Source organism: Rhea americana, unplaced genomic scaffold (assembly GCF_003343005.1).
Source record: "Rhea americana isolate MKP2758 unplaced genomic scaffold, rheAme1 scaffold_18, whole genome shotgun sequence".
NCBI classification, from domain to species: domain Eukaryota; kingdom Metazoa; phylum Chordata; class Aves; order Rheiformes; family Rheidae; genus Rhea; species Rhea americana.
The window spans coordinates 6319368-6343830 of NW_028185927.1; the positions used below are offsets into that span (position 1 = coordinate 6319368).

General features: G+C 43.0%; 1 protein-coding gene across 1 annotated transcript in view; it reads left to right on the forward strand.

Moving 5' to 3' along the window:
• Positions 1 to 13004, forward strand: part of MIPOL1 (mirror-image polydactyly 1) — a 189430-nt gene extending 176426 nt beyond the window's left edge. The window contains exon 13 of the mRNA XM_085301717.1: positions 8676 to 13004. Within this exon, the coding sequence (XP_085157843.1) occupies positions 8676 to 8742 (67 nt within the window). The 3' untranslated portion in view covers positions 8743 to 13004. The remainder of the gene's footprint in view (positions 1 to 8675) is intronic.
• The last annotated feature ends 11459 nt before the right edge of the window (positions 13005 to 24463 follow it).

A 24463-nucleotide genomic window follows, 5' to 3' on the forward strand; every position in this document is an offset into this window, starting at 1 on the left:
AAGAACTAAAGCTGTCTTCAAGTTGAGCAGAAGGTCCACTGCTCCTCTCCTGTTTCAGCCTTGTTCAAGAATTCTCTGACCTCCCAGGAGCAGGAGGAGAGCAAAGTGACACCAAAGCGCGTTCCCAGGGGGCCCTTGGGAACATGGAACAAAATGGGCTTAGAAGGGCAGTGCAAAAGAGATTAATGTGAATTGTCTTGACAGTGTGGTGCGGGGAAGATGCAGGCACAGTGGGTGTTCCTGCTAGTGGAGAAGGTTGCTGAAGCTTAGAAGTGCGAAGGCTTGTTTCTATGTTCGTGGCCTTAATGACTGATAATTTAGTAAAAAGTCTATGTAGTCTTTTAAGGAGTACTGTGCATGTGTAGAAGACCCTTTGGTCTGCAGTGCTAATTCTCAATGAATATTATAAAAACTGATTTGCTGTGTGCAAACAAGCATACGTTGTGGTTTTGCCCCTGCATATGTGACCCCATCCCAAGATCACCGTAAGAGACATGCTTAATGCTAATAATGTCTATCTATATTTTTTTAAACATTAAGGGAGGGAGAATATTTCACCCATGAATATTTTCTTTGTCCGTTACTGAGGAAAGGCYGCTCTGATTTTTTCCAGAAATATTTTTCAGAAGAATAGCTATGTATGAGTCACTCTAAATGCAGGAGAAGTCTGTGGACAAGATAGGTATTAGATAGATACCACTGGATTACCCCAGAAGGGTGGAGAGTTCGGTTACCAGTCTAGGCCCATTATGAAGGAGTTATCACAAGTGGGAGCTTGACTAAATGCTTTTCTGTTACATCCAAACCCTTTTCTATTGTTACTTGATCACTCTGTTACCATAGAACTCATTCTAGCTTGGGCAACATCACGTCAGTTATGCCAGGAAGGAAAGTCTACTGACGTACATCAAACCTATGTAAAAGGAATGAATTTTAATGTATAGTGGGGGGATTTGATGATGGTTTACGTGAAGGAATTTTCTCTCCACGAGCTCTGAATTGCTGTTGGTCAACAGGGTGGAACCACCTCAGGGAGGAAGAACATAACTGAGAGCTGTCTAGAGCCAGCAAGTCTGCATCAGGTTTTGTAAAATATATGTGGAATCAAGAAAAAAAAAAAGCCAGTCTTGTCTTTATTGTTTATGATATCAAGAGGAGACTGCCAAAGTTGTGCTCTGATGGGATGCAGTGAGAAACAGCCAGGGTAGCATGTTGGTATTTGAGATTTTGCAAACTTGCTGTAAATACGACTGGACTAGAACACGCACAAAAGGGGTGGGACGGGCTTGGAATAGGCAGCTACAAAGCTCAGACCTGGCCTCACGAGGAGGGCTTGTCTGAAACATGCAGAAAGGTATAACGTGGTGGTTTCAGGCTGATACCGTGGGAGTCTTTTATTGGAGAGTATTATTTGAAGTCTCCACTGCCTACAGATCCTTAAATGTACATCAGTCTGTTCATCCTGCATCTCATCARGACCCTGTTTGTTCTGAGCGCGTCTGAAATACTGTTTGTTTCACATGATGAGTTTTTGACATTGTTTTTAAGTATTCCTGAAGAGGCATTTGGAACTAAACAAAATCCTCCAAAGAGTAAGTCGTGATTCCATTTCCTGAAGCGTCTCTGCAGCTGGATAGGGAACAGGAGAACTGGCTAGTCGTTACTTGCTGCTGCGGCACAGAGCGGGGATTAAGAAGCTGGGAGTGATGGGCTCTGTCTCCAGCAGTTCCACGCTCTAATTCTGCAGACTTCATGCCTGCGCTTTCTTTTTCCTCTTGTACACATGAGGAACCCAGTTCCGCTCAAGATTACTCATACCTAAAACTAAACATGAAGAAAAGTTTGTGGGTCTTTCCTGGTTTTCTTGGTTGCTTGAGCTTCAGCGAGTTGTCTCACTTCTCTGCCCAATGTTTTGCCACATGCAAAATACTTAYCATGCAACATAGACATGATGTCTGCTTTATGTGAAGTTCTGCRCTTTACATCAAGTTTTGACCATCCCTCCCTCCATACTGGGAGTGTTCAAAGCAAAGAATCTGAGATTTGATGAGCCTGTAGTACATGACTCTAATAGTACCAAACAGCTACCAAAGGAAAGGACGGGAGCTGATTGGAAGTAATATTTTTCCCTTCTTCCAAATGAATAAATACTGTGCCAAAATACTTTCTATAGTAAAGCTATATTAGCCGTGAAGTAAAACAGTAAAACTGCTAGCTTTTCTTAAGCACATGACAGAAAGTTCTAGGAAGTATTTAGCAAGAAAGTCAAACAGACCCTTCCCTTTTCATATCAGCGCAAACATTGTGAAAATGCTGTCACTGTAAGGARTGGGTTTAGATGTCAAGATTTCTTCTAAAAAGGAGACAAGCCATGGAGCCAAATGACTGGAAGCAGCAACTATCAGTGCCAGAGGTAGTTCAAGCTTACAGAAGGAGGTGTAGAAAAGTTTTATGTGCTGGTTTTAAGCGAAGTAGTAAATTTTGCATAAAACTGAGCATGTGAACTGATGGACTGAAGCTAGAGCCATTAGGGTAAAATTCTGTTGTCTGATTAAATGATATGATGGGTATCATTTGGCCTTAAATATGTCGATCTGCCCTCTCTTTCAATTATTGTTAATTTTTTAATTCTTTAATAYCAGCAACATCATCAGATGTGAACGGTCCATCCAGTAGTGAGAGTCTCTGCCTGGTCTAAATGATAAATGTTGTGCAGTGTTTACAGGGGTTTGTTTTCTTTTTCCTGAGCTCATTTATTTTGGAAAAGCCGTGTGTGCTGTCCTGCGAAAGCATTTTAAAGCGGAGAAGCGGCAGTACCTTCCACACATCCGCACCAGGTCCGACACGGAGGCTCTGGTCGTGGGTCGCTCTGGGCGCTGCAGCAGTTTGCATCCAAGCTGAGGGCTGTCAAAACAGACCAACTTTGTTTACCGTTCACTTTTGCTGCTGCTGGTGATGGCACAAGGTGAATAGTAATGGTGAGCTAGCTCGTAATCTTCCAAACAGAAGGTAGAAAGCAAACAATTTGACAAGATTAGTTATTGTGGACCACAGATAAAGGCTTAATATTTTAGCCAAGGCCTGTGAGAGCCAGGTTTATTTTGAAATATGTCTGCTGACAGGAGCCCAACTGGCTGTATTTACTTCTAAGTTTAATCATATACAGAATTACTCTTTTGGGTAGAGAAGATGCTGGAAGGGATTTAATAGGAATGCTTGTTTTGTGGCGGGGTTTCTCGGAGGGAGAACGGCTTGCCCTGCCAAGCTGCAGGGCTGCAAGTTTAGCGAAGGTGCGAACACCGCGGGGCCGGCAGGAGCTGCCGCTCACGCTTTACGACTGGCGAGGACCATTAGTGTCAGTCCGCCCAGCCACCTGCCCAACGCAGGGCGCGGATTTTTACTTGGCAGTTCCGGCGGCCGGCTGAAAACCGCTGCTGAGCTCCGGCGTGGCCTTCCGAAAGACGCCCAGTCCCAAGCGCAGGAGGTGCAGCGGGAAGTTCGCCAGGCAGAACAGAGGCAGCCCGATGCGTCTAAATCATATCTAGTCTTCACCAGAAAGGTGATGTACGAAGGAATTGTTACAGGCTGGCGTGTGACCCGTTAAATGCAGCCAGGCAATGTTTTTTTTAGCAAGTAGATCAAAAATGATTATTGTTGAAAAGGTAGGTTTTCCACGTGGCAAAAGCAAAACTTGAATTTAGGAATAMGACTAATTAAAGATTCAGTGAACAGCACAGAAGTAAGAGGGAGAATGCCTCCGTAGCACGGTAGATGGGACGCTCACCTGCCAGCTCGTACCCTCACATTCCAGGCTTCAGTCCAGTGAGTRTTTAAGGATTTTATTCAATGCAGAGCAGCTTCAGCAACTGAGACTGAAAACAACCCTCCCCAGAACCTAGTATTTATAAAGTGCTGCAATCTTAAGAGGAAACAGCTGGACTCCAATTCCCTTGTACAGATAAAAGAATTAAACTAKTTTCTCCCAGCCTTTTGAGTGAATGATGCTGTCCAAATGACTGGTTTCAGGTTGAGAATGGTCCTGGTATCACAGCAGCCTCTCTTCTCTATGTCATTTGTTCCCTTGACTTTTACTGAAAATGCCTGAAAGCAAAGTATTCCAGTTTTGATTGGATGCAATATATCTGAGAGGAAAACTGGAGGAAAAGAAAGAAAAAGAGTTCTTTTATTGTTATGAGATGCAATTAAGTGAATTTGTGTGACCACTCACTGAACAGTCAGTTATTCACTGAGCCCTATTGCTAAGCTGCTTGTAGTGCTTTTGTCCATTTTATTTATGTGCATTTTTGTTATTTTTATTATTGTGCATTTTATTTACCTAGTATATTTTAAAATGCTTGGTTTCTAAAGGGAATTAGTGTTAGCAAAACACATTCCACACGAAGACAGAAATCATGCAAGTAAGGCCATCTTCATAGCCGAAGCCTAATCTAATCTGCTAGAAAGATAACCAAGGGTTATAGTTTAGGTTTATAAGCCCTTATATAGCATTTCAAAATCCAGGAGGGTTTTGTTTTTATAACTCCTCCATTTGCAGGTAGGAGCTATTGTTTTGGGTAGTCTCTGTATTGCCTTGCGGATTAGGACATAGGCTACTTGAAGGATAAAGTTTTTTTTTTTTTTTTTTTTTTATTGGGTATGCATTTTGGCTATTTCTGAGGCATGATGTCCTGGAAGATCAATCTGTGATAATGCTGCACACTCAGAACTTGTGGTTAAAGGTGGCTGCTGCAGTTCAGAGTATGCTCCTTTGGCCAGTGATGGTGAGGTGTGGCAGGATGTACTGATCTTGGTTTTGAGCAGTAGAAGAGCTTTTGCTGAGCTCTAGATTAAAGCTGCATTTCTTCAGGAAAATTCCTGAAAGAGAGCAAGCCAAAAATGCACATAGATAGTCTGCCCTACAGACAGGGTTTGGATCAGTAGGTAACACTTATGCAATTATAGGGCCAGCTTTGGGCTCCCAGAACACACTTTTCAGTCAGTACAAATTTGAAGTCTGTTTTATAAGAATGATTGTAAAACCAAAATGATCTATCCTCAAAGGAGACAGTATTCTCTGAAGATTTCTAGCTCTCCTTCAATCCGTGGTAGTCTAAAAAGTGTTGGTGAAGGGAAATACRTAGAACTACTGAAAATCCAAGCAGGAAGTCAAGGTGTTCAGGAAGTGTGTAAGATACGCCGTATAACAACACATGCTCTCTGTAAGCATTATGTACATACATAAGGTGTATGCATCGGTAAGAGAATACAGTCTTAAATAACTGGAAGAAGAGATGCCCAGAATTTGTCTTGCTTCATGAGATGCAAATTCAGTGAGCATCCATACTTGCATCTCGGGAGAGGATAGTGGCATACTGCCCGTTTGATTTATACTGGGAGGAGCGTTTCCTTCACCAGGCCCTTTGACTCGGTGCAAGAGCCACCGCAGCAAAAAGATAAATGTTGCTGGCTAAACCTGTGTCTTTGGACGCCGTCTAATGTAGTCAGTGTTGCTTCTAGTTAAATGAAACGTACTGGCATTACACTGGTGGATCATCGCAGCACAAAGTAATAAAAGTTACTTTCTTCAGGTCAATGTCTTCCGTATTTTGAAGAAGATTCTGCAAAACCTGAGAGCTTTAGGGTAATTCCCAGCAGCTCTTATTCTGCTGCTTGGTCTGATACTTTTGTAGGTTATTTTGATCTTGAGGTGTGGTTTACTACGGGCGAAAATGCGCAGCTTGCACAAGGAGCTGCGGCAGTAACCCGCCAGGCCTGATACAGAGATTAATCTATAAGGGGCGCTTCTGTCGTCCTCACCCCTTGCAGGTAGTACCTCGTTTACACAAGCAGCCTCGTTAGCTGTCTTTTATTACTCACAAGGAAAAATGCTGCTTATTGTGAGTCAGGATGGAAGAGTCGGACCCTTGGTGAACAAAGAGTCCGGGATTATCATTCCCAAAAGCCCCCYGGGGCCTGTATCAAGAGTTATTAACCACTGGTTCAGCCCATAGCATTATTTTGTAGGCTTAGGTGGGATTTCAGTGGTATATTGGGTCTTATGTCTGTGTACGGGTGAGTTCTGCCCTCTGTTATTCCATGCTACAAATAGCCGTTGCGGTCTCTCTTTTACATTGTAGTTTAGATCTCTTTCAAAGGTATGGTTTCTTAATCCCCTGCTGCTTTTTTTTTCTTTCTTCTAATAAAGAACAAATAAATTTGCAGATCCACACATGATTGAAACAAAAGGCCAGCAAGCTCTGCGCAGTTCGTACTTGGTGCCGGTTACCTCGCTGTGACGATCTCAGTCGTCGCTCATTTGAAAAGCAGAAGCTCTGATTGCTAAGCCTCGTTATTTCCAATGAGGCCTGACGGTTTCAAGGTTAAACAGAAGACAGCTACTTTCATCCCGGTGGTATTGCTCTTCAAACACGGGCAGCTCTTCACCAGCTCGCGTGCCCCGGCGTGCAGCGTCGTTGGTTGGTCGCCGCGGTGCACAGCTGAGCGTGTTGCAGGACAGCCTGCAAGCGGTGATCCTCGAACCCACGTCTCCTTAAAGACACCGCGACTCGTGGCGTTATCTTTCCCCCGTGCGCGTAAGCCATGCAGCATTTCTGTGTAACTGAGCTGCAATTTAAATAAGCTGTGATCTCTGATTTTACTCTTTTTCTGCTGTCTCTCAGAAAACAATAGAACTTGCAGTTGAAACCTCCTGTTTGCCCAGGCTATTTGGCTTGCTTCTCCCGTCCTTTATGTTTCAGAGCAGAGGGATTTGCTCCTGGAGCAAATTAGGGAAGATGCTACTGAGAGAGAGACCTCCAGTGATGCTTAAAGTGGCCGAGAAAGCTGGAATGATGCTTCCAAACCCCCCAGGGTCAAAGGTCCTCACTGCTGCTGCAAGCGAGGGCTGATCTGTCATTACTCTCTAAAATGTTGCACATGGGCTAAGAACTGGTTTAACACTTAAACTTCTCAGTAACGGGGTCTGAGGAAAATATGAGCTATCAGTAGCTATAAGTTCTAATATTTAGAATCCAGAAAACATTGATTTAGCCAATCAGAAAAGCTGCCAGGAGTAAATAAGCTGCAAAAGCCCTGACTTGACACTTGTATAGAGTGATGGAAGTAAGTTATAGCTATCTGGATGCTGCTGCCTCCGAAAAGACAAGCAAGTGCAGTAAATGCATGTTGGAAAAACAGAAAAAARATGGCCGATTAAAAAGGAGAAGAAAGGTGATACATGGAAAACTGGAGGGAGAGGAGTAGTGTTTTACCTGTGCTCAGAAAGCGAAACCGATGGTCATTAAAACCCGATTCTTTAGTGTCCTTGTGCAACAACTAGAAGCAGCTGAACTTTCCACGTACGTTTCCTGGTGTGTGTGACAGGTGGCTTTAAGGTGGTGAATTCTCAATCCGCTTTCAGGAATTATGTCAGCTGGTGAGCACAATAAAAGGGGCAGCTTCGTGGTGCTCGGTGGTTCCTGGAAAATTAGAGCATTTCAATACGTACAGTGTGCATTAGTCACCTGTGGCAATAAAACCAAGATGTGTTAACTCGTTTTCCTGAACTGAAGTTATTAATGCATCCATTAGGTCAAACGCAGTTTACAGCTTTGATAAAGCTGTATGATTTATATTTCCTATCTGCATTCCTCATGTTGTAAAATACTTTTTTTAAACTTGACTTTTCAGATTAGCACTAGTGGTGAACTTTGCGGTAGTGACTACAGCCATTTGAACTTGCAGCTCTTCTTAACTGTTGTGAAAGTTGTGTACRTAGTATGCTGGGCACGGCTCTGAAAGTGTTCTGCTGCTCTCAGTGTCTAGCTTTATACAATTATTTTTGTATTGAAAAACTCCATAAAATATAGATAAATTGAAGAAATAGCTTGAATACCTGGTTACTGGACTGCTGAAGATAAATGTGTGCAAGTGGAAAACCCTGGGCAAATTTAGCACTTTGAGTTTGCCTACATACTTTAACAAAGGAAAAAAAAATTAAGCCAATGAGGTGCTGGACATACTCTACCCTGTGCGTTAAGACTAAGAAAGTATTGGGCATCTCTCTGTCCTATTTATTTAGATGGTAAATTGTTTTATGTTTGTGTCAACTTAAGTCACTCAGACCACCTTGGAAATACTTCTGAATGCATCTTCAGAAATCTGGCTTGTCATGCATTTTGAAAAAGCTTTTCGCATGGATTTGGGGCATAAATTTATAAATTGGACAACAGAAGCATCTTGCAGTGTTGAATAATGAGCGGGATGTTTTTTTAAGGAATAACAGTAAGTGTTACAGGAGCCATAGACCACTCAGGTTCTGAAAAACCGCAGCATGTGCTGCTTACGCGGAAAGGCGTATGTGCAGCAAGATCGCTGCCTAGGGTTTTGTGTTAACGCCGTACGAGGACCTCCGAGACTGTACGTACTACAAGAAAAGACAAGGTGGGTTGATAGATATCACTGACTGCAAAGGGGCTGGGGCCGTAGGTTCAAAAGTTTTCTGCAAGTTGTCTGCGTTTTCCCGTWGCGTCTGTCTTTTACAGTACGGCTTTGTTCCTTGGCGTGACCACCGCCAGGACAGCCTGGGTCAGTGCAAACACTGTCTCTTTCAGCCAGAGCATTCCTAACGTTAGCTTCTTTATTCTCTCCCCTCCCTCTCCCCCGCCCCCTCTCAGGTTGGAAAGACTGGTGGACGTCCTGAGGAAGAAGGTTGGAGCAGGGACCATTAGGACCGTGATCTGATTGAAAGCTGTAGTCTAAGGAAGCATTCACATCTGGTGACCAGGCTGCTTCATTCAGCGCTGTGTAAACACTAAAGCCTTAACTTAGCAAACAGTTGTTAGAAGTGGGACACTCCAGCGACATTCCAAGCTGAGATAAAATCAAATCATAAATGTTTAACTACTTTGCTGCTGAGTTCTCTGATTTGTCGAAATATTTCACTGCAAACATATATTTGTTTTTAAGCAGATGCATTGTGGCACAATGCACTGTGAAAAATGGTCCAGATGCGTAKTTTAGCAGTCTGTTCTCTCAGTGTTGCTGGACTGTAGTCTGCTGCAAGACAGCCTGATCGTGTTTCCAAATACCGCCTTGCTTCAGGTGCAAAATCCTGCAAGGCAGTTTCCAAATTTAAATCTCCTGTGTTATTTCTGAAACTACAAATAGTCCAGTATTTGTAAGTTAAATATATTAATTGATAAAGTAGGTTCACATTCAAAAAATATCTCTGGATAATATCTTGGAAATTTTTTTCCCCTTACTCAGAGCCCGTTCAGTTGTGCAGCTGTGCCTGGAGGAGCAGGTTCATATATTGCTGTGTGAAAGCTTTGTAACGTTGTGCAGTATCTCAGAGTGGGGAATTTTCTGAATTGCTGTTGATCACTGCTCTGTCCTTTCCTGTGAGAGGAAATCTCTCAGATATTCAGGATCCGCCTGACAATCAAAACTCACATATTCAGTGTGAAATGGGTGTCTCACCCCTTTCCTACAAGAATTTTTGCCTGTTCCTTCTAAGTGGAAACTCTGTGCTCTGTGCTGTAGGAGCAGCATCCAGGCTGGGGCTGAGGCCAGCCTGCCAGCTGTCCACTTTGTTTACTCCTCGAGTGCCCTCAGAGTGAACCCTAAGGCTGAAGAATAGAAGGCAACAGGAAGCTGGGAAAATAGAAGAAAAATAGCAGAAAATTTTCAGGTACAGATGCTCTAGACCTCACAGACACAGCAGAGTTAGCTCTAGAATTACATATGTAACCCCTACACCTCCATGCATCCTAGCTGTCCGTGGCACATGGCTGAAGCTGAGTAGAGAGGTCAGCTCCATGCTGGCAGAATCTTGCTCAGGAAGGGCAAGTGTAAACTCTGAGCAGCTCAAATTCAGTATTGACTCTCRGAAGTACGGTGGGCTTTAAGCTACCCCAGGATGAGCCAGCTTAAGCAGAGTGGATGTAGTTAATAAAGCTTCTGCTTGGTCACTCTGCTTTGTCTTTAATGTTGTCATGCTGTCTTCTCTCTCAAATTTTGCTTGTAATGAAGGATTATTCTAGCAGAAGAATGAAGAAGAAAATGAAATTTTAATGTAGGTTTGGCTGAGATATTTTGATGCTTTTCTTTCCTTTCATACACTTCCGTATTAAACCTTCATCATCTGCACATTTAAGATGCTCTTAATTTCAGTCCACCAAGTCTGGCCCCTTGCATGGAAATTGCATGYTTTTCCTTGCATGGAAAAGCATTCCTTCAGTCCAAATTTTCCAGAGACTCTTCTAGAAACTTCCTCAAAACAGCCAGAGCCTACCCCGTTCACCTAGCAGGAGGAAAGTTTAATGCTTCCAGATCTGAATGTTGTCAAACCCCAGCTTCCAGCTTCTTRGCCGTCCGGTGTATGCTGCTCTCCAGGGCTTGGAAGACTCTACTGCTTTTTTTTCCCCRCTACTGTCATTATTGAACCCTAGGGCACACACAAGATCTCATGAGCTGTTGGTGCTATTGAACCAATTGTGATTTAAGGAAATGGCCAAAGAAGGAACGAAACTGGAGATATAAGGTCTACTATATTATGTTTGACCAAAAGCCCAACTAGCCTAAAAAGTGCCTTTCRCAATGACCAGGAGTAGGTGCTTAGGAAAGGTTATAAAATCAGGGCAGATGCTAGTGACCCTTCTCTAGAATAGTCTTCCATCCTCCATCAATTTGTCATTTAAGGGCTTTCCAAACCAGAGATAGTGTCTTTATATTTAGTACCATTTAAGGGCTTTTTTTTTTGTGACTGATTTTTCAATCCATTTAAGGTTTTAGTATCTATTCTGTCCTGCGAAAAGAAGTCCTGTAGTCARTGGTGCACTGAGTGAAGAAGCATTTCCTTTTCTTATTATGAATCGGGTAGACTAATTTGATATCACCTAATTTTCATATTAGAGACAGTGAAGAACCATTCCTTGTTCATATTTTGCCAATGYCCCTAGTGATTCGCTGTATTTCACATTATTCCTCTATCATCTCATTTACAGCCAGAAGCCTTAGTCTCCTGWAAACTGGCTGTCTCGTGTTTTTAATTGGCCTTGTTGCACTAGTCTCATTCTTTTCCGGCTCTGCAGTGTTTTTRCTGAGATAGAACCAGATTTGCCTGTGGAATTCAAGATGTGGACAAACTGTCAAATTACTAGCTGCATATGATGTTTTATGGGGGGGGGTTTCCAACTTTTGTAATCATTTCTAGTGTTGATTTTGTTTTATGACAACTGATGTCCGTTGTGTTGTTTTTATAATAATTCTAGATCTCATTTGTCAACTATACTCAGTTTAGAGTTCATCGTAGAGTATACGAAGCCAGCACTGTTYTCTGAATGCATAGCTTTGCATTTATCAGTAATTAATTTCATCTGCTGCTTTATTGCACGTTCACTGAATATCTTTTGCATCTCTTCTCWCAGCTCATTTTTGCTATTCACAATAACTTCATATCAGCAGCGAACATCACCATCTCCAAATTAGCCCCTTTTTCAAGGTGATTTCTGAGTATGAGGAGCAGCCTAGGCTCCAGCAAGGATCCCTGTAGGAAAATAAGGTGACTTTCCTCCATTGTGAAAATGATACGTTTGTTCTTACTTACAGTTTTAATCTAACTTTTAACCAGTTACTTATCCATGWAAGAGGAAACTCTTACTCCTTGACAGCTTTGTTGAGGAAGCTTGCTTGCTGCTTTGGAAATGCAAGTTTACTGAATCAGGGCTTGTTTTCCATGCATGAATGGGCTAAGTTCCTCCTTCACCTAGGCGTATCTCAAATTCCTCATCTTCCTCTGATTCTTTTCTCCTCTGAGCAACTGATCTTGTGATGCAGGCTTCATACAGCAATACTGTTTGACCTCCCTCCTCTCATGTTAGCTGGCTCTGTTGAGGAAAGTAGGGTCAGCCAGGCAAAAGCAGTCTAGCAGTCTTAATATCAGCTACATCTGGCTGTGGATAATACTCAGTTCTGCAAAACTAGGTTATAATTTTGCTTCTTCATTATCCTATGTCACATTGTACCTTAGGAGAAAAAAAATTCCTGACTCTGCGTTTTGTCTTGTACCAAGTAGGCTGAAATTCAGTGAGGTTTTTAGTTACATTTTTTTATCACCCTTGAGCTAAATGACTTTGAATCATAATTAAATTAGGTATTGATTTTTTAAATTCAGCTGGATATGTTTGTCTTCTTTGAGATGGACCTTGGGAAATTTACTCTGCTGAGAGGCAGAGATTCAGGAGCACTTGGGTTCTGCTTCTTCCTTGCTCATAACTCCGTGTGCCGTCTCCAGTTGACAGGTATAAAAGGTGCATAACCCTTGGAAGGTGCGTACACCTCTTGGGATAGTTTTCAAAATGTGGTTAATATCAAAATACTTTTGGTTCTTCACCCACTGGAGGGAAGAGTGAAAGTCGCGCGGGTTCCCGTAGCGTCGGCTCGGCCTCCCGTGTCTTTGGGCGAGTTTCTGGCCCCGCTGAGCTCCGCGAGCGTCGCGGCATCCTGCTGGAGTGACGGGGGCAGCAGTTCTCCTCTGGCCCGCGGAGACGGGATAATCATCACGTGGGTCAGCTGGCCTTTGTTTTGTATTTATTCATTGTAAACTGATCTCTGTCCAGTGATTTGGAGGTAAAAAAACAATAAAATAAAATCCTGCCTTTTATAATAGACAAATACAATTTTCATTGCTGTCCTGATTTTTGAGAGCAGGGTGAGATTGCCTCAGATTTTGCCGCAGGAGGAGCGATTCATTTGCCCGCCGGTGGCACTGCGGTTCGTGGCAGAAGGCGGCCTGCCACGGGCCGCGATCGCGGAGGTTGCAGTTGCTGGGCAGGTCRGCATCCCGGATGTTTTGAAGAGCACCGAGGTACTCGGGAACGTTCTTCCTCGTGAGGTTCTGCGCGTTTCTCTGGATGATCCTGCAGCGCGTTACGCACTGGGAGCCGTTTCTGATATACGCCTTGGTGAAATATGTAAATAGCATCACGTTGTCTCGGGATAAGAGTGTTATTAGTGCTTTTCGGCACTGTAATTATATTCATAGTAAGCCTTCCCTAAGCCCTCACTAATTAACAATATTGTGACAAATCAACTTTAACAGAAAAGAGCTGTGGACCTTTAGTCGTTTAGGGCTGTTTTTCGTTCAGCCCGCAGCCCAAAACGGATAGCATGGTTTTCGATACTCGTGTCAGGAAAACCGCGGGTATTTGAAAAGTTCAGAGCCAACTCAGTCTCGTTAGTGGAATTCTGTAGATGAAATCAGTTTGATTCCTCTTTAAATATATTCACAAGAAAGTAAGAGTCATTAGTTAATCATTAATATAGGGGAATATTAAAACTGCTTTTACAAATAAGCCGTCATATTGAAATAGTTTAGTAATGTCAATATGTTGTCACGGGAACATTTATTTATTTATTTATTCCAAATCACCAGACATTTCACAAGATATTCATTCACCCTAATTTTCAAATTAAAACGGCTTTAGAAATACTCTTATCAGGTGGTCAAGAGCTGGAACGTCCTTAATCCACGTACAGAAGTGAACTTGCTATCTAAATGTCAAGGTTTCCCTATGACTTTATTTTCTTCCTTTAGGATAATCCCAGATAAAAGTTGCTATTTTTTTCTTTTTGATTTGTACCCCACAAGCTTTTTCTCGTGTTCAGGAATAAACCGTGAGGCACATTAAATCACCAGTTTCTCTGATACTGCTCGTGCTACGACTGCAGCGTTACATGTACGAACTCTTATCGTTCTACCATTTCACATGAGGTCTGAGGAAATGGACTTTCTCTATTTGTTCTTCTCATGCATTGGTAAATAAAAAGTATCCACAAGTCCAAAAAACCACAGTGTTGTTCTCGTATTAGGTTGATTATAAGTCAGCTGTTGAGCTTCAGTGGTCTAAACATTTCATTCTTCAATTTTGTTGGGAGCACACATGTTCTGGGAAGCTTTTAAACAAATACTTGAAATGGTTGAAAGATTTACATTGCCAGTGCCTAGCTAAATATGTAGTCTTTAGAAAAGACATGGTTTATTTTGGCATCGTGTGAAAAATATTTTAAACATTTGTTAAGTTTGAGCTTGCACATTTGAACTAAAAGTTTGCATTCCAAAATTGCATCTCAGGTTACCTGTCTCTTTCCCTTTTGTATTTTATAATCCCTTTATTAAAGTAGTCTTTGCAAAGGGAGTTGAGGTTCTTTTTTTGGTAATTATAAAATATTGTCATTAACTTAATAATTAGGTTAGCCTAGTAACTCTATTCAACTGAAACATAAGATACTCAAGTCCAGAAGTGTCTTGAGAATTTATGGTTCGTGTTGGTAGCCAAGACTTGGTTGTAAAATTAATCAACTGCAGGAATAGTGTCCGAATCCTGCAGTACTTTACATTTAGTCCTGCTGTATACTATGATGTGTAAGTACTAACCCTGATGCTGGATGTAGGACCAGACACTAACGAACACAGACTGAAGATGTGCTGAACTGATGAAGCAGAATAGCTCAAGAAAAGGAAAAGCTAGCTTCCACCTGAAGTTTTCTGAAGTTTATGTTTTTATTTTCTGTCTTTCCTTCCTTTGGCAGAAGAATAAGGGGGGGGATGTTTAGTCTAATTTTTGTTTTAAAATATATATATATTTCACCTTTGATTTTTTATTAAGTTTCAGTGTGTGAAACTTAAAAGGTGAGAAAGTGTAAATTGAAGCCACCATATTTTGTTTAAATCCTGCCAGCGCCCCAGTTCAGTGCACGTGCTCTGGTGTGCTGCCCAGTCAGGAGCCAGCTGCAAAGGGTCACACTCATTTCTGAGAAGTTGTCTTCAGGAGGCGTTTGGCACGTTTCCTCCGTGGTTGCATTGGGCCAAAGGTCCATACGGTATCACATTCGCAGGAGTTCATGGCTTGCAAAAGTATCAGTACACCTGGTAGAACTGGTCACAGCTTCTTCCCGGTCGTGCTAAAGCAATGTCATGACATAACTGCACAAAACATGAGGATCCACAGTATAAGCTATGTGAATTCACAATGATTCACACTCACCCATGCATGTGCACCCTGTATTTCATGTAAAATTAAAACATACAATGTTTTCCCAAAGGATTCAAGGAACAGAAACTGGTGTATATGTTCATAAAATTAGCAGAACTAATTCTTGAGCCAAACTTGAAGATTTTTTTCTCGAAAAATCAGGATACAAAAATCATAACTACTTTGATACTATTCTAATTTGTGGTCTGAAGCCTCAGGACTTTGTTCATTGGTATTTAACGTTCACTGATGTAGTGCCAATATTTCACAAGTTCTTTGCGATCAAATAGATAAAACTGTTTTCAAGAATCAGTCTATGAGAAATGAGGTTACTGGTATCTAAGTTGGTATCTGAGCAAGATTTCAAATATCCATAAGTAAGAATCACCTTTTCAAAAAGTTAACTAATCCTTTCACTTGGATATTTAGGTTATTCAGAGAAGATACTCAGCTAACCAACTCACATGCAGCCTCTGTAAAAGTACACTAGACTGCCAATGGAGTAATAAACAGTAGGAAATCTCCATCAACTCATGCTCATGCTACTAGGATTACCATGTTTTGTGCCTTAACATGCTCTAGAAAATTATCAACTTTGTTTCTTTCATTTCATATAGGAAATGTTGATTCTCACCCCTAGCGTTCTATTGATGCACGCAGAACAGCAGCATTGGAGATAGTAGTTACTAAACATGAGCAGTGAAGTTAAGCAAGAGAGGTGACACAAGAACAGATATGGATTTGGAATGTGATCAGCCATGGGATTTGTTACATCAATTTGTTTTAAGATGGAAAAGCAGAAAATGGAATGCTTCAAGCTGCGAGTGCAGTATGCCAGAGCAGCTCTACCGCTGGAAGCTCTCACTGGTGTGGACCCTCGGCTCACAGGAAGTCCAAAAAACTAGCGCTGATAAACAAAGCACCATATCATATGTTTTGGGCCAAGAGTTAGGAGCTTTCAGCGTGTGGTCCAGTCAGAAAATTGAGAAATATGATGGAAAATCATAGCTTTAACTTGGACGCTTTTCTTCCCTTTGGACCAGAAAGGTACAAATCAGTACATCAGGACTGCTCTATCGCTGCAAAAGCAGCATAATAGATGATGTGCAAGATATATAAATTAAATTTTGAACGGAAGAAGAGCAAGAAGGAATGGTGTGAAAACCAAAAGCTCCTGAGTGCAGAAGCTTTGTCTGCTTCAGACCTAGAAAAGGAGTAAGAGCAGTTATGATGGGTGACAGAAATATTTTGCTTTGCAGACACACAGAAGACTTGAAAACCTTGGAAGTCGAAGCAACATACAATTGTTCTAATCTTCGAATGCAGGTGTCCCACCGAGGTTAAAGTTGATTCGTGAGTGTAAGGTTAGGAAATTTGTAAGGCAGGTTGACATTTGATTGTGTTCATTTTTTTACTAAATTTTTGTTTGATAGGGCAAGCTAATTTGCTTCCAAATTTCAAACAAAACAATACTGCTAATTAACATTTATCTAGTTGGGTTACTTTATAATCAATATGTACAATTGGCAGTGTTCCCTCTGCTCCTCACAAATGCAGCAACAGAAGTACCTGTGACTAAGACTGTTTGATAAAAATATGACATAAAAAGTTTTGATGTCAAGATAATGAATATTGACTTGTGATCTCTTGTAAAATTTTCATTAATAAATCTCAGCATACATATAAAATGAAAGCAAATAATAATGAAATATATCCCCAGATTGGCAAAAGAATTCCCAAAATGTGCATTTGATTTTATGTTGCTCCTGGGCCTGATTAGAATTGACTATAAGGATTTTCTAGGCAGATCTTACCACCTTTACTGGTGCTTAATAATGCCCAGGCGTGAAGGTGCTCTTCTGGCTGAGGCGTGCTGGTGAAGTACCTCCGTGAGCCAGCCACACCTCTTTATCACAACGACATTTCTAGCGGTTGCCACCCTCTAGATTACAAAGTCACAGTTTCTTCTGCCCAACTGATCAGAGACAGACTGCAGGTCTTGGCTGACCAGAGTGATTTGGTCTCAGCCAAGACATTAGGTTGGTCCAAGATAGTGAAGTTGCCACTGTATGAATAAAAGCGAGGGCCATGCACACAGCAAAGTTGCCGTGTAGTGGTCATATTTTAAAGTGCCTTTATTTGCTCATATTTGCTTTAAGTTCTAAAATCAGATTAACATAGGTACAAGAACAAATTGTGTATATACAAAATGAATTTCACAGCCTCTAAGCAAAACAATGGTCTTGTTGAAATCTGAGGTGTTACAGATTAATGTTCAGCTGTTGGGCCATAGAAGTGCCTCCGGAGCTGGTTACAGCTTCCCAGACAGTCAACAAAACTGAATTCTGTCGTCCTAAGGTATACTGTTTTTTCCCATCCCTGCAGCAGCAAAGTTCAACTTTGCAGTGAGGAAAGAGGGGCTCTTCTGGTGGCCTGCAAAGGGGAAGGGCTATCTGTGGAGTTTCAGGGCGCTGAAGGCATAGCAGTGAGACTGGGCAAGTGAGCGCCCTTCTTGGGGATGTGTTATAAGGAATGGGGCTCAGAGGAGTTAGTGTGGGCTTGGTGAACAACTATCCCCAGAGAGATATCTTCCGGTGCAGGCAGCTGCACTGAATGCACTGACTGAGGTTCAGCAGCGACACATGGACTCAGTGCCAGGAGCACTTTTCTGTTGACTGAATGACCCAAGTTCACCCTTTCTTTTCCTAGGTGTGCACGGTTCCTCCCCTGGTGCACACATGCACGAGCTAGAGACTCTCACTTTGCCCTTCAGAGCACAGGACAACTTGGGCCCAGATATCCTACACTGAGGTAAGTGCTTCCTTAATTCAACAGGTCCCCATAAAAGCCAGTCAAATAAACACTGATCAGCCCAGCTTTAGGCTGTGGCCAAGAGGAGTGCCTCTGGATTTACTCAGGAGTTAGAGCAACTGGTCTACTTCGCCTTTTGCAGATGAAAGTTCACTCTGCTCAGCTGTGGTTCCCACGTTCTGACCCACAGGCAATAGGTGGGACTAACTGCACTCATTTATAGTACTTTTGGACTGGACCTTGCTCACCCCTTAATAGCTTAAAGTGCAGGAGAAGAAAAGACAGAGTTGTGCAAATTCACACTGTTAGGCAAAGGCTTGACTAAGGGTTGTGCTGCAGGTGTGGAGAAATCTCTGTGGAGGGGGAAAAGGACTCTTATCTGCACAAATACAGCATCAAACGTTTGAATAGAGCAATGACCACCATGACACAGGTTGGAAGGAAGGCCAGAGAGCTTCACAGTTTTGCTCTTCTTTGATCACATAATGGAGAAACTCAGCTCGATTGCTTTTCAAGCAGCTAAATGCCCTGCTTCCTCCACATTTTGCTTGTCTGCCCATGATAACTTTATTTCCCAAGAGCTCTTGCAGCCACTAGAGCAAGCCTCTTATAAATCTGAACTGCCTGTGCCTGAAGAAAATATGCTTTTATCGGTGTGTGTTTTTATGAAATCCCACAGAACTGTTCTCAACATTCCTATATAAGAAATCCACAACTGCCTGTCGTAACCGTCTACGCTGTTTTTCAGTACTGATATTATCCTTTTAATTTTCCAGTCACTGAGATTTGATCAGCAAGTGACTAACACTGCGTGTTACAAGGTGTCTCATACAGAACTTCACCCTTGCACAGCCTCATTTCCTGTGTAGCCAACTATTTTTTATCAGGTGACCTGCTACCTACTATTCCATTACAAGCTTTTTTTTTCCCCAATGCTATTGACTTCTTATCTTCATAGGGCTCTTCGCAAACCATCTGCTAGATACATAGGTGTCTAGCTACGTACTGTAACTCTTGCTAGCCGTTAGTAGCAAAGAGGTCTGGCAGGCTCAACCACATGTTGCTCCCTTGACCCAGAATGTGTAGGAGATACATCACCACCTATCATGGATGTGTCCTTTTCCCTCCTTCCACCTTCCCACTAGCAATACTTACAAATTATGTCTTTGCTTTTTATTTTACCTACTTTTTTACCTAAGTGATTCATACACAACACAAGTATCTAGCTAGCTATCATCAATTTATGGTGATTAGAATATGTACATGCAGTATAGTCATTCGAAAGATTTTTTTTTTTTTTTTTTTTTGTCTTTGAAAGCTCTTGGTTATTTTAAATGAGGGAAACCCTGCCTGATAGAATGGTTTGATGTACAAAAACATATGGCAGGCTCTTTCTCCTCTATTTGTTGTTGCTTTTCTAATGCACTTACCCTGGAAAAGCTGTGGAACCAAATGTGCATCAATTCCAGCACTCCAGCACTTATTACTACTGTGGCGGGTTAGAGAGAGAGAGGCCACCCCTAAAGCAAATCCCAGACCTTCATGTGGAACTACAGATGTGTGGGGGATCACGAATTGTTGACAAGGGACTCCATGAAAAATCTAGTTGCTACTGAACTTGATTTCTAATCTGCTTTTGTCTCCTTTCATCTCCAGACCAGTAGACTTCATTAGACTTCTTTTTCCTGATGACTTAAAGATGTATGTACTCTCCCGAATCCTTGCCCACTCTGATAACTGAAGACTATGAATAGATTACCTATTAATCTTCTCTTAGATGAGCTGAAGAGAGTGAGCTTCTGGTATCACCTACTAGATATTTTTCAGATACTAAGGTATTCTTGAATACTATTTTGGGGGCTCATGGATGCTTGAGCAGCACACGATACTCTTTTCCTGGTCTCAAACACGTTTGATATGTAGCTGATCTCTTCCTGTTCTTCCGGGGTTCTTTCCTGATCCCAAGGACCATCTTAGCTCTCTAAGGCACAGCATAGCCCCATGATCTCCTGCTGAGTGGGTTGTCCAGTAYGTCTGCTAAGTCCGTTTCAGTGTCWGTGCGCTCCATGAGGCAGTGTCCCATTTTGTAAGTGTCCTGCACTCTTGATTCAGCTGTGTCACCTTGAATTTTCTGTGTGTTGTTAAATGAACCTGCTTGCATTTCAGACAGTAGGCTATGTCTGGAGTCAAAATAATTTGCCTTGCTAAAAGGAAAATTGGAGGGAGATAAAGAGGAAAAAGAAGAGAAGAAAGCTGTGCAGGATCTAAACGAAGAGCAGGATGGGGTGACAGTGAAAGGAGAGGGGGATARGGATTACAAAGGAAAAGCCAAGAGTGTGGGRATGAAAGAAAAGAAGGATTGAAGTATAGCAGAAGGAGATAATGGGAAGAAGCTAGTATCTAAATGAAAAAATCAACTTACATAATTGAAATGAAACCTGACGAAGAGAAAAGATGCACCAGGATCCTATCCTCTCATCAGTTAATTCTTGAAAAACTCAGACTGACAGTCCTGGAGGCATGCTGTGTAAAACTTGACAGGGGAGGAAATGGCTGAAACAGCAAGACAACCATTCAGAAGGTTCTAGACAAGCCAGCAGAGTAGGTGTGTTGGTGGTCCATTCCTCCCTTAAAGTTTGCTGGATGTGGGAGAGACCAGACAGGAAATGACTTGAGCAGGGAAATGATAATGAGAGAGAAAGCTGGGAGAGAGGTGGTAAAACAGAGGAAGGAGGTTCCTTTTAATGAACTCTGCTTCGTTAACGCTGTTGCCTGTGTCCTGTATGGTTATTGCTTGGCCATGATTCTTCCCTGATACGGAAAGCRATAGGTCCCTGCCCTAAGTGAGACTGGTCCTTGTCATGACTGTCCAGTAGTCAAAAGAGCTGAAGCCRGGTAGGTGTCTAGAAAGGCTGCTACATAAAAGCTAAGTGATTGTGCAGTTAATCTTGTTGGCTTAGTTGTGTTCCATGGTGATTTTAATTACACTGTAATTTGAGCTAAGTCAAAGGATGATTAGGCCGGTAAGAATAGCGGCTGGGCGGAGGTTGGTGGAATGTGAATGGAAAGAAGTGATTCTGGGGACAGATCTGATGGGCAGGGATATTGCTGTGCTCATGGGGAGGGGGCGAGGCTGTTCTTGGCCTGTTCTTGGCACGAGCCGGACGGGGAACCGTTCCAAGAGGCGGGCAGAGCTGGCGGCGAGGGATGACAGCCAGTAAGTAGGAAGAGTGATTCTGCACTGACCATGGAAAAAAGGGGTTGAGAAACACTGCATGATCGTGTTCAAGAGAGAGGAGGTCAAAAAAAGGCCTCAAAGATGTAAGGAAGGATATGACAAGAACAGAAATGCAGTGTGTCGGATGCCAGTGCCGGGCACCTGCTGTCCCTGGCAGGCAACATACCCGAGGCTGTACCTTGATTTCACTTGGGCTTTGCCATAGCTGGCAACAGTGTCCCTCACGTGTAGAGGGGTACCCGGTCACCTGGTGGTAACTTAGCTTTCAGGTCCATCAGCAATGGCTGTGTTCGTGAAACAAGGGCATTGAAGGGCCCTAAATTGCTATCRTTTAATTAAGCAGCACAGTTGGGTCCTGAGCTCTGCGGCTTCAAAAGAAATGTCATGTAGGTGGAGTGGCGTGAGGTGGCAGAAGCTGGTGCCCACAGTATCCCAAGGGGTGTTAATGTTTTGGTTGAGGTACACCTAGCGCAGCTACCTTGAACTGGAAAATCGTGTAAGATGCACAAAGCAATCGCTTATTAAGTCCATATTGAAGCCGCCTTCTAGTAATAGAAGGCCACTGAAGGTCAATATTAAGAACATTTACAGATGGGGGGAAATGTTTTATTTTGATGGGGAAAGTGAGAAAAATAGCTCAGAAAGGATAGTCTGGTTTTTGTGTCTCTGTAGTGTGTACAGCGTGTGTGGCAAGTAAGGCCTTATTACTGGCAGCTAAATGGTAGCTTGCTCTGGCACATCACATATTCAGATGTCCTTTATTTCCTAAAAGATGTAGTCACGCAGCAGACGAATGGCTCTGAGCATGGCAGAAATGGCAGCACACCTCTCATTAGAGAACAGCGTGTGGGCTGAGCTCCTAGGGACTCCTTTGAAGGCCAAGAGCTCCCCCCTAGCAAACTCTTACTATCTCATAGGATCAAAACCATAGACTTCCCCTTTGATTTTCAAGAGCTCTTGTCATACCAGAGAAGAAAAGCCAGCATTAAATGTGTGCCACCTTTGCCCCCGTGCTTTGGGGAGCTCTTATCACAGGAGAGACTGCGTTTCTGCTTTGGGTTTTTTGAATGACACGGAGTCTGCTGCACTTTCTTACAGTGCCCTAGAACATTGACTCCAAAGGGGAAAACTAGTGATGGATTGGTTGCAAAACAAATTCTATGAAGTTTGCTTTGTGCAGAAGCTGATCCAACTTTTTTTTTTTCTTTTTTTCAACAAAAGCAGGTCTCAGAGTGGCCAGTGGTAAGCCTTGACTTTTTCCTTTAGATACAGCGCCTAATTGTGTAGATTTAATTCTGAATTTCATATTCAACTTTCCTTTGTCATATACATGCACAAAGAGGATTTAATTTACTTTCAGATTTCCAAGCCATAAAAAGTAAGAACTGTGCCATTATGGTAAAAAATTACTTAAATTCTGTGTATTATTTGCATAATCCCCCTTTCCACCCTTGTGTATCAGCTTTCTTTCTGCATTGACTCCCTCTGGCTTGTATAAAGTCCTGCTTTTGCTATAGCCACCTCTTGACAGCAGGATCAATCCTGCTCCTGCCAGGTGCTAAAACGACTTAACTTACTTTGGCTGGATGAAAGTTGTAGGTGCTCAAACTGTCACGATCAGCTCTTAGCTCTGGTTTGTGGAATGCTACATTTGTATTAACATGTATCGCTCTTTGTGATTTTTCTTTCTTTCTTCTCCCCCCCTTTTTTTTTTTTTTTTTTTTTGAAAATGAAAATGATGCCCTTTAAAATCTTTTCCTGGAGTGAGAGAAAGAGTGAGAGAAAATACACTCCCCTTGGAATTTAACCTTAATTTGAACCAAGATCAGTGAAAGAAAAGCACTTTCGTGTATTGTTCGCCAGCTCCACCCAACCAGCCCCTTATCTAACCTGCGTCTCCGTTGCCTATAGCTTTGGAGCGTTTGCAGCCGTACGCTCCGCATGCTCTTACATGCTTTAAAACGAACTTGTTGGAGGCAGTGTGACATTATAATAGCAAGAAACACCCTSGTGATCCTGTCTCCCTGGTCCTTAGGCTGTGCAGAGCAGTAGCAGGGACTGTCCTTCCAAGGGTCCATCGAGGGCCCGGCGAGTACTCTAAATACGGGGTCATTTCTACTCCTGACCGCTGGCAACGGCGACAGCAGTCTCGGAAAACCCTGAGTCAGCCTCTCCCTACACCCCCAAACCAGGGGGTATTTAAACATTAATAACTTTCTTTCCTTCCCCCCCCCTTTTGTTTTTTAGCCTGATTCCTTGGATTTCTCTTGCCTTTAGAGGGAAGCGGCCAGCCCTTGATTTGTATGACGTCAGCTTGGGGTCAAAATTCAACCTTAAACACACGCATAAAAAAGCAAGCTTCCTTGTTTGCTGTTTAGAGGCGGACTTCCAGCGTGCGTCTTCTGTCCTCTGGGCTGGGGGAGCAGCCCGTCAACCGCTTTTGGCCTCCTAGAAAAGGCAGGCAGCTSCTCCAGGCGTGGTCCACCTTCACGCTGTCCCCTGTCTTCTGTCAGCCATCTGCTCCCCGCAGCCACCTCCCTTTCCCAAGGTCCCTCGCTTTCTCCTGACTTGTAACCACTTGGTGGACCTTCCTCTGCTTCATGCGCCTTCCTTCCACAGCCCAGCCGTTTCCTCCACGTCCTCGTCGCTCTCACTTCCCATTCCCAGTTCTCCAGCGCTCCGGCAGCCGTGGGCCCTCTCCCTGCTTCCCCGGGGCCTCGAGCAAGGCCGGCCCTGCGCTGGCTTCCCCCGCGGCCCTTTCTRCTGCGCGCAGGCAGATGTGGCAGACGCTTGGCAGGGGGCAGCGGGTGGTGCCACCGCTGTGCCAGCACGGCGGGGTGCCAGTCACCTGGAGGGCAAGCTYCTTAAAACTGAAGGCAGAAGCCGCTCGTGGTGACTGTATGAAATAAAGACAGCTATATCGTGCAGCTTACAAGGAAAGAGAGGATGTTGTTAAATGCCTGAGTAGTTTGCTGTGTATCCTCCCCTTTTYTAACAACCACCGGCTGCTTTTCTTTCAAAAGATGTTTTATGAAATGCTGTTTGTTTTTGTTTTAGATCAACTAATAATAAACTTCTTCAAGGAATTACTGCATATAGCGTTGCTGTTACACTGCTCGAGTTTTTGAAGGAACAAACGTGCCCTAGGAGACAGCAGGGAGGAAGCAGGAAAAATCTGAGTAAGAAATATCAAGGAGGCACGGTCAAGCATGAATCATTTTGGGCTTTCGGTTGAACCCGAAGCGAGATCAGATTTCGCACCCGCCGTGGATGGGCGAGYGTAGTCCCGCGCAGCGCCAGCCCACCGTGTGCCGGTGCCCTGATTTCACAGTTGTTACGGGGACCGTTGGCTTATATTGAAAGCAAATTTCGACGATTT